We start from the raw sequence: 10,471 nt of genomic DNA, 5'->3' as shown, positions 1-10,471 counted from the left end.
AAAAAAAAAAAAAAAATCCACTGGATAGTACCAATGGACTTTTCTAGGCTGCTACATATTCAATTATTACATATAGAATATGTGTAAATTCATTGAGGGCTTACTGTGTGTCGAGGACTGACCAAAGCATTTTATTGAATTAACTCATTTATTCTTGACAAAAATCCTGTGAAAATATATGTCACTATTGTTCCTTTTTACAGATGGGAAAACTGAGGCTTAATAAGGTCCCAGAGCTACTTAGAAAGAGTTGAGATTTGAACCCAGGGCTACCTGATTCCAAAGACTGTAGACTGTACTACTAAGTGATACTTTTTTCTCTAAAAGTCTCTATATAAGACCTACCTCACAAATCCTTGGTAAAGATTAAGTGGAATAATGTTGTAAAGGTCTTAGCATGGGGCCTGACTTATAGTAGGCACTAGATCAATAGCATCTATTACTAATAATGTTACTATTATTTCAAGTAATTTATTTAAAACAGTAGTTAATTTTCTTATATTACTATTAACTTGTTTGGAAATGTTTGTGCTATTTGTAATGAAAAGCTTAGGCTGAATCGATTAGAAACCAGAGCAGGTTGTAAGGAGTGTTTTTAGCATATGATTTACAACAGCATTGCAGCAAGCTACTGAAGACCTTCAAAATTCCAAAAATGCCAAACAGCCAAGAATACCTCTTTCTTGCAACCAGATTTTGAAATCAATTGTCTATGACTGAGCTATAGGGAGGAATGCAAGAGATCATTTTTATTTATTTATTTATTTTCATAACAAACATTTGAAACAAGAAGAAGCAGGAAGCCTCAGTTCCACATCTGAGCAACCGCAAATCAATGGATAAAGTTCTCTGGGAACAGACTTAAAAGTGCAGTATGTCAATCATAATCAAATTTAACTTAAGAGAAAAAGAAATGAAATCCTGCACTGCTTCTCCAGCATAAGCCAGATTCTTCGCACATGAAACCAGATGATTGACTGTTACCTACTTTCCATAACAGAACATCCCCACCCTCTGCAGCTTTCTTTCTGCACAGTTCTGATTAGCTGACAGTGTGGCGATAGTGTATCGTCACAGTAGTAATGTAAAACGACCCAGATAGTGCAAGGCAAAGTTGAAATCACTGGTGGGCCAAGAACAGGTCTTTGGCTGGTGTGGAGCCTGGCGGGCTATAGTCCAAAGGGTCACAAAGAGCCATCCATGACTGTGCGACACACACACACACACACACACACCCCATTTTTAGAACAGAACCCAGCCCACAATGGGAAAATATTAAATATTGAACAGATGATTTGAAGAAGGAACAAGTAAAATGACGCACAAATGAATGAATCCATTGAATTTGGAGTTAGAGCTGAGTTTGGGGCCCAATTCCTCTAATTACTTACCTTCTCTAAGCTTCTTCATCTGTAAAATGGAAAAGCTGATGCTACTTCATAAGGTTGTAGTAAGACTGAACTGAGGTGAGACGTGTGAAGCACATCAACAGCATGCCTGACACATGGTGAGCCCCCTATCAAAGCTGGTCTGGAATATAATGAGGTTCAACTTCCAGGAGGAAACACAGACTGTGAAGCTCAACAAACCGTAGTCGCAAGCAAAACTTAGCCAGCTTAGTGACTGCGAGATCTCCAGCAACTTACTTGATCTCTCAGAACCTCAATTTTCTCATTTGTCAAGTGGAGTCAATAATAGCCACCTTGAAGTGTTATTATGAGAACTAAATGTGTTATACATGGGATACACAGTGTCTGGTACACAGTAACTGCTCTCTAAATGACAGCCATAAGTATGAATACTGCAACTTAATTTTTATTATGAGTAAATAAAATCATTGGCCTTTAAAAACAACAGAGTGCTTTTATAATAGCTTAGGAACACAGATTCTGGAGCCAAACTCCTTGGGTCTGAATCTTGGCTCTGCATCTTTCAAGCTGGGTTAAGTAATATATCCCATCTGTAAAGTGGGACTTTTTACAGTAAAATGGGACACTCCTTGCGTCATCCCATTTCACCAGCCACCATCTTGGCACATGTCTTGAGAACAGAGGGGTCACGTCAAACTTTGCCCCTACACTGAAGCTGAAACGTAGCTCCCATTTGGCAGGGCTGTTCAGTGGTCCGTCTCTTCCCTTGACTGTCAGTATCGAAAACCTAAGGCTCCCTTTGGTCATTGGTCTGCCTTTAGCCCTCCATCAGACCACTGAGGCAATATTTCAGTCCATCGTATCAATCCCTGTAAGAAATCCTATAGGCCAGGACAGATGCAAAAGGCATGCTGGCCTTGTAAAAGCTAAGCTAAAAAATGGCTTCCAGTGCCATCTCAGGTTCAAGTTCCAAGAAGCTGTGACATCGGTGACCCAAAACAAAGGGCATCACTGTCAGTGGAGCCTGAATGTAAATGTGCTTCCACTTGTTAACCACAGACTGGAGTTAAACGGTCCCATTGCACATAACACTTGAAATGTGGCTGACACCAAAGTAAGATGTATGGTAGGTATCCATTACACACCAGATTTCAAAGACTTAATACCAGAAAAAGTAAAATGTCTTATCTGTAATTTTATAATGTATGAAATGATAACATTTTTAAATATTGAGCTATCTTATATTAATACACATAATGTATTACTATAATTGCACCAATCTCTTTTTGCTTTTTTTGGAAAAAATGTGGTCACTATTAAACATAAAATTACATATGTGACTCCCAACTCTGGCTCATGTTCTATTTCTATGAGACAGTACTGGGCTAGAATCTTGATGTTTCCAGCCCAGGATGGGGCCGTGCAGTTCTTTCAAAACTTCAGGCATTCTCTGCCCCGCTTCTGTCATGTGGGCCACAAGTTATTTACTGTTGTTCTTTAAATTAAATTATTTTTTAACTTCAATAAAATCGATTTTTGAAGAAAACTCTGTACCACTCCTGAATATAGACGTCTAGTGTTATTTGACATAATTAGAAGATAAACCCAGAAATGAATCAATGGAAAATAAAGAGTACTGTATTCCAGCCAAGTACCATTGTTTGCCTGAAGGCTCTGAGCCTGGGGCCAATTTTCTTTGATAGGTGGATATTAAGTTTATTAAATAGGTATTAGAGACATATTAGCAGCCATCTGAGACTTTCTTCTTTACCATCCATATAGAAAGAGAATTGTGAAGGAGAAATAATTTTTTTCTTTGTGCTGCTGCTGCTGCTGCTAAGTCGCTTCAGTCGTGTCCGACTCTGTGCAACCCCATAGACAGCCTCCTACCAGGCTCCTCTGTCCCTGGAATTCTTCAGGCAAGAACACTGGAGTGTGCTGCCATTTCCTTCTCCAATGCATGAAAGTGAAAAGTGAAAGTGAAGTCACTCAGTCCTGTCTGACTCTTAGTGACCCCATGGATTGCAGCCCACAAGGCTCCTCTGTCCATGGGATTTTCCAGGCAAGAGGACTGGAGTGGGGTGCCATTGCCTTCTCCGTTTTTTCTTTGTAACTTAGTGTAATTTCTTGCTATATCTGTGTTCCCACAATTAGGTAGCCGAAACTTCAGAACAGCTGGGCATAATGGAAAGCTGCTCACTTTCATCCAGCCCAAATTCAAATCTCAGTTACTTATGACAATTTGAACATATCATTTAACCTCCTTGGATCTGTAAATGAGTATAATTATCTTCACCATCCCTCAGTGATTATGTAAATCAAATGATCTTCTGCCATGAGTGAAAGTCTCTCAGTCGTGTCCGACTCTTTGTGACCTATAATACTGGAATGGGTAGCCTTTCCCTTCTCCAGGGAATCTTCCCAACCCTGAGATCAAACCCAGGTCTCCCGGATTGCAGGCGGGAGATGGTAAAGTTGGATTCTTTACCAACTGAGCCACAAGCATCTTCTGCCATAGCATGTTAAAAACTAGACGTTCTCCAGAAGTCAGATGTAATTTTTATTAGTGTTTCAAATGAAGTAATGAAATAAACCTGTGAGAGAACAGAAGGTTATCATATTCAGCCCACCGCTTGGCAATTGTCTCTTCAAAGACAAATCCAAAGCTCTTCCCTGAACAGAGCTTCTCTCATGGTGTTTGATTTTTGTGTTTCCTAATTCACAGCTTCATTCTGGGAGTCCTGAAAGCTGACTTAGAAAAGTGAATCCAACTACACTGAGGATCAGTGTGACTCACTGGATTGCCCAGTTTCTAGTGTAGACTCCCCATATAGGTGTCAGCCATGGTGAAAAGAGCAAAGCTATCAAATAGGATAGATAATTAAGTCATTGGAGTTGACATGTTGTGAATATTTGCTAACAGAAGTGTGAAATTGACTATGTTTACCAATATCCAGTGGAGCTGCAATGTGCCATCCACAGGGAGAAATAGAGACAGGTTTTTGTTGTTTGTTGTTTAGTCCCTAAGTCATGTCCAACTCTTTGCAACCCCATAGACTTTAACCCACCAGGCTCCTCTGTCCTTGGGATTCTCCAGGCAGGAATACTGGAGTGAGTTAATATGTCCTCCTTCAGGGGATCTTCCCAACTCAGGGTTCAAACCTGCATTTCCTGTGTTGCAGGACGATTCTTTACCACTGAGCCACCAGACAGGTTTACCTGGTTCTAAAATACCAAGTTTTCTGTTACCAAAGATGATTCCCTCTTATATTCCCCAGACTGAGCCAGGACAAGCATCTTTAATATATTAAATTACATTCTAGTAAAAATGAGCTTGCTAACAGTAAATTAGGAGAGCTGGGGGCAACAAAAACACACCCAACCAACAAAATGGAAACAAACCATCCAGGCAGCATGAAGCCAGGCTGCTCCCTCTGCTGAGGAAGCTGTTTTCTTGGATCATTGAGCAGATTCTTAACACATGCTGCAGAAACACAACCACATAGCGTGTCCGTGTTCTTTTGGAACAGTGAGACCAGGAGCTCAGAGCAAAATTTATAAACCACTTAATGGACCATGGGCACATCACTCAGCCTTCATGGTCACAGTTTCTTCATCTACAGTATGGAGCTAGTAATGTCTGCGCTGGCTACTTTTTGGGGTCTTATGGGGGCACATACATACATTGAGAGTTTTGGGGAAACATTAAAGCACCTTTTGAACGGCAACCACTCCTTTCTATGAGAGGAAATAGCACAAGCAAAGGTAGCAGAAGATAGCTTTTATGTGCATCCTGGTAACTTAACGGTGAATGTTACAAATTTATGTCTTGAGTTTCTTCCATGCATACTTTATCTCTGTTAGATAAACGAGGCATAGCATTTATCTCCTCTGGCACAGAGGTTATTTTAGGTGGACCATTAACATGGCATTAAGTAAGATGAGTGAAAAGTTGCTCCATATTTAGTTTAAGCCTTCTAATTAGGTCATGCTAGTATTTCTTTAATATCCTTTTAACACTCATGAATCTCCTTTTTAACAGAGATCCTAGATCCCAAATCCTTGTGCAAACATCCCCAGCTAGAATTTAAAGTATTTTCACTGTATAGCCTTTATGTTTGCAGTTTTCTTCTATCTATAACAATTTGGTTGGTTTAACATTTATTGGACACATATAATTTCCTTCTAAGATAACCTTATTTATGTAAAAAGGATAATTTGCTGTAAATGAAATGTTGAACAATAACACAAGAGGTATGCACATAAAATCAGAATTGTTCAGGTAGTACCAAATGACTGAAACTTAGCATCAACTAAGATAGCTATCTACCTAAAATACACTAAAGAAAGCTCATGATATGGCATAGTAGTCAAGTGAGGCACTAGTTATAAGGAAAGCATTTGGCCTGTCTGTTCTTCAGTTTCCTCTTAAAAGCAGGGCTAACCTAAGGATCTCAGCTACAAGGTTACTGATGTCTGCAAGTGGTTTAGCAGAGTGCCTGGCATACAGGAAACACTCCAGCACACAGGTGGCAGCAGCAGTCTCCTAAGAGCCACTAGTTTGGGACAGTTTTTAATGAGCCCTCTGCCCTGTCTACCATGTTCTGTGTCCAGGAGGTGACTTGCATGAATCACAGGGAGTTCCAGGCGGGTTTGGCCAATTGCAGTGAAACCATGGCTTAAGTCCATTTCACCTACCTTCCTTAATCACAGTTATTTTAAGACTTACCTGTCCTCCAAGCAGAAGGAAACTGGAATCAGCTGTGTTTAGTTCCAGCTGATCTGATGAAGACGGAATAGAACCCACAACCTTCAACTGGGTATGACCAGTGTCTGCTAGTTGACCTTCTGACATCAGTGGGCCAGAAAAACTCCAAGTGCAGAGACCTGTTAGGCCTAGTTATGCCTGTGCAGAACGAGGATTCTTGCACTTTCTTTCAATCACCTTTCCTCACCTTTCCCCACACTCCCTTTGCCTAAACCCGCTCTGCTGCCTTATCCCATAAACATCCACCCCTTGCCTGCCTTCCAGCAGGCAAATGTGAGATTTGTTTTCCCATCTTCTCACTTGACTCTCTTGCAAAAAAATCTTTTCTTTGGTGCACTCCTAGGCTTGTCAGGGTTTTGGCTTGCTGAGCATTGAGCAAAATGAACCTGGTTCAGTAGATTAAAGCAGCACTCCCCAACCTTTTTGGCACCAGGGATTGATTTCATGGAAGACAATTTTTCCATGGATAGGAAGTGGAAGGTGGTCTTGGGATGACTCAAGTGCATTGCATTTATTGTGCACTTTATTTCTATTATGATTACATCAGCTCCACCTCAGATCATCAGGTGTCAGATTCTGGAGTTTGGAGATCCCTGGATTAAAAGATGGGAAGAGAGTGGGGGTCAGGTTTGCTCCCAAATCTCTCCCTGAATGTAGCTTCAAACTTAGATTACACCTGAAGTCCAAAAAAAGTTCAGGCTAACTGATACTCGAGTTAGAATTTTGAAATAGTCTCCCAATTGTCACACTTTGCTTAATTATAGAAAACCTGACTTGAGGCTGCTTTTTTTATTTTTAATAGAAAAACTCCATTCTAATGACATTTTTTGTTTGGTCTAATTATAAATCCTGGTACAAATAGGGCACCTGAAGTTCTGTCTGGGAGAGCTATTGATATAATCAATCAGTGCCTTGATGACATTGCCATGCTCTTTTTATTTTATCTAATTATAAAATATGTTTAAAAACATACAAGCTTACATACCACCTGGTAAACTCCTATATAAAAGTTTATAGAACCAAATTGGGACCATTTTGTACGTTCATTTATTCTTTCTTTCTTTCATTCTCTCAGCAAATGTTGCTGACACCTCTTCTGCCAAGACCCAACAATAGGCAAGGTAGACAAAGTACCTGCCCTCATGCAGCTGACATCTTATTGTGGAAAATAGGCAGACATGCACGTTTTCACTTCTCACAACCATCCAATGAGACAGATACTGTTGTTAGCCCAATTTACAGAGGGCAAAATTCAGGCTTTAAGTAAGTCAAAACATCAGGATTCAGTCCCAGGTCAATCTGAAGACAGACTCTGAGCTTATAATTAATATTGAGATACTTTATACAATATACTGATCCCTGTTTATGAAATGGTACTGGGGGGAAAGGGTTGGATTAGCTCCCCAAAATAACTCCAAGGACATAGGTCCTGACTTCAGTCAGAAAGTTTATATCAAAAGCGATTCATTACTACTTTTTAACTTTCTTAATGCACTTGTTTTAAATTAAAAAATAAATGTTCCTGGGACTTCTCTGGTGGTCTAGTGGCTAAGACTTGTGCTCCCAATGCAGGGGCCCAGCTTCCATCCAGGTCAGGAAAGTAGATCCCACATGCTGCAACTAAAAGTTGGCATACCACAACTAAGAGCCTGCACAGTCAAACACAATTTTTTTGTAAAGAAAGAAGATTAAAAAAAAAAAAGCCGAGTATTCCTTAAAGCAGACATGAAAAGCTATATAGAATAGTCAAGCTCTCAGGTTCTGGAAGCAGACAGCCAGGCTTAGAATCCTGGCTCCCCCACTTACTGACTCTTGACTCTGAGAATTTTATTTAGCTTTTTGGGCCTCAGTTTCCTCAACTGTAAAATGAGGACAGAATTAGCATCTATTTCATAGGTCTGTTGTCAGGATTAAATGAATTAATACATGTACACTTGGAATTAATACATGTAAACTTGGAATCACATGATAACTGCTCAGTAAATTTTAGGTAGTATTACTGTTATTTCCCTGCTGGCTCAGAAGGTAAAGTGTCTGCCTGCAATGCGGGAGACCCAGGTTCGATTCCTGGGTTGGGAAGGTCCCCTGGAGAAGGAAATGGCAATCTGCTCCAGCACTCTTGCCTGGAAAATCCCATGGAATGAGGAACCTGATAGGCTACAGTCCATGGGGTTGCAAAGAGTCGGACATGACTGAGCGACTTCACTTCACTTCACTGTTATTTTAATACATAAATCTAAAAACTTTATCACTTTCTACAATTTCCAACTGAGAGTTTTCACATGACTCTGTTCTTCAGCATTTCCCCATCCTGACAGCCTTTTAAAGTCTATTTCTTGCATAGCACAGGGAGCTCAACTTGGTGCTCTGTGGTGACCTAGACTGGGATGGGATGGGGATAGGAGGTTCAGGAGGGACGGAATATATGTATACATATGGCTGATTCACTTCATTGTACAGCAGAAACTAATACAACATTGTAAAGCAATTATACTCCAATAAAACTCTGTTTCTATTTATGATGAGCATAAGGCCAGCTACTGTCTTGAAATTACAAAGTGTCTATGACCACTAATAAATATGTAATCTCAAGAAAGCAAAGTCCGTATTTTACATTTGTAAACCCTTGTAAGACCTGATGCATGACTCAGAAATTATTGTCTGAATAAATGGAGGAGTAATTGAATAAAGGTACCAGACTGAACATGAAGAGAAGTTGTATTTGATACAATCAGTCTGGCTTATTTATTTAATAACCGTTCCTCCAATTTCTAATTCAAACCCCAACACTTGAGTTTCTCTATTCCAAATGTTCTTTCTGGTTTGAAGCAGCTATAGATACTGTATTTGTTTGCCTTTTTATTTATACCCCCATCTCTTTCCAGAAACAACTTCAAATGACTTAGAAGGACATATGAAATTCAGGATGAAATTAATTAAAAATGAGAAGGAAAGAAGACAGGAAAGGCAGGATGGGTGTATAAAATACAGTTCGGAATAGGGTTAAAATAGCCAGGCTTTATTAAAAAAAAAAAAAAAAGCGCATTATATGAGGGTAACGAATTGGCCTTAAGTTTTCTAAAGGCAACATGAAATGGTCAATTGGTGAGTTACATAATTTACAATAATCCCTGGATGGAAAGAGACCAGTTGTTCAGAAGATTCAGTCTTCACAGTGGACCCTCTCCAAAAGTCACACCTAACAAATATCCACAACAGCATCTTTAGAGTTTAAGTGCTCCTCAGGATCTTGATGGAAAGTAATTCAGTCACAGCATGAGGGAAGGCTAACCAGAGTAAGTGATATCACCATGACCTCAGATAGGAAAGAAACAGATTTTCTACTTGAGGCATTTATCATTTAAAATAATTCCTGTTGCTATATTAAATATACTATTTTCCTTCCCAGGTCAGTGTTTTGTTATCTAGGTAAATAGGATGCAACATCTTTCTAGTAGACAAACACAAATACAGTAAATCTGAGCAGTTGTCTTATGTTAGAACATGATCTGCTGAAGTCTTGGGAGTGCCTCTTTAGAGAGGGAGGGTCACAAGCAAGGTTATGACAGTAGCCCCCCATCATTAGAAACACAGTAATCATTCATCAATGTTACTATTATTATTTATTTTCTAGAAATTAATATCACAAAACTATTATTCATTTTTCAACATGGTTCCAATGCTATGGGATCTTGGAATTTTTCAAAAGGCAAACCAATTGATTTGTTTCTAGAACTCACTTTTCTCTTCCTATTTTATCTTTCTGTTTGTTCCTGTAGGACTTCATCGTCACTGTAGTTTTTTCGTTCTTGTGGTTGGTGGGTTCATCAGCTTGGGCAAAAGGACTGTCTGATGTCAAGGTCGCTACAGATCCCAAAGAAGTATTGTTACTGATGTCAGCTTGCAAACAGCCATCCAACAAATGCACGGCTGTCCACAGTCCTGTGATGTCCAGCCTAAACACTTCTGTGGTATGTTTCCCTCTCAGATCTTTTTTTGCCAATCATGGGAATCAGAAAAGTGTCCCAGGAGTCATCTGGGAAATGTTTTGCCTCTGAATGGGGTCCAGTCTAAAAGGTGATAGTTCACTCTATGGGCTAGATGATCCTTTGGCCTTCAAGTTTTCTATTGTCAGAACCCATAGACTTTAATGTGTCCAATTACAGAGTTCTTAACAAGAGCCCGGCAGGTTCGGGCAGCTTTTGCTTGGATGACGGTCAAGTCAGAATTCTAAGGCAGAAGCAGATATAAAATCTGAACTTTAAGACTGAAGTCTGCCAGAAGTTAAAAGGAATATTTGATAGAAGCCACACATAGAATATTACCAGTTGAT

The 10,471-nt window shown here is 39.6% G+C and overlaps 1 protein-coding gene across 2 annotated transcripts in view; it reads left to right on the top strand.

Moving 5' to 3' along the window:
* The window catches only part of SYNPR (synaptoporin), a 309,053-nt gene that overhangs the window by 291,058 nt on the left and 7,524 nt on the right, over positions 1 to 10,471 (top strand). For both annotated transcript variants that reach the window (XM_010851535.1, XM_010851534.1), the window contains one exon: positions 9,918 to 10,109. In XM_010851535.1, the coding sequence (XP_010849837.1) occupies positions 9,918 to 10,109 (192 nt within the window). The remainder of the gene's footprint in view (positions 1 to 9,917; positions 10,110 to 10,471) is intronic.

This window comes from Bison bison, unplaced genomic scaffold (genome assembly GCF_000754665.1).
Source record: "Bison bison bison isolate TAMUID 2011002044 unplaced genomic scaffold, Bison_UMD1.0 scf7180017864304, whole genome shotgun sequence".
Classification (NCBI taxonomy): domain Eukaryota; kingdom Metazoa; phylum Chordata; class Mammalia; order Artiodactyla; family Bovidae; genus Bison; species Bison bison.
This window is presented reverse-complemented; position numbering and strand designations above follow the sequence as displayed.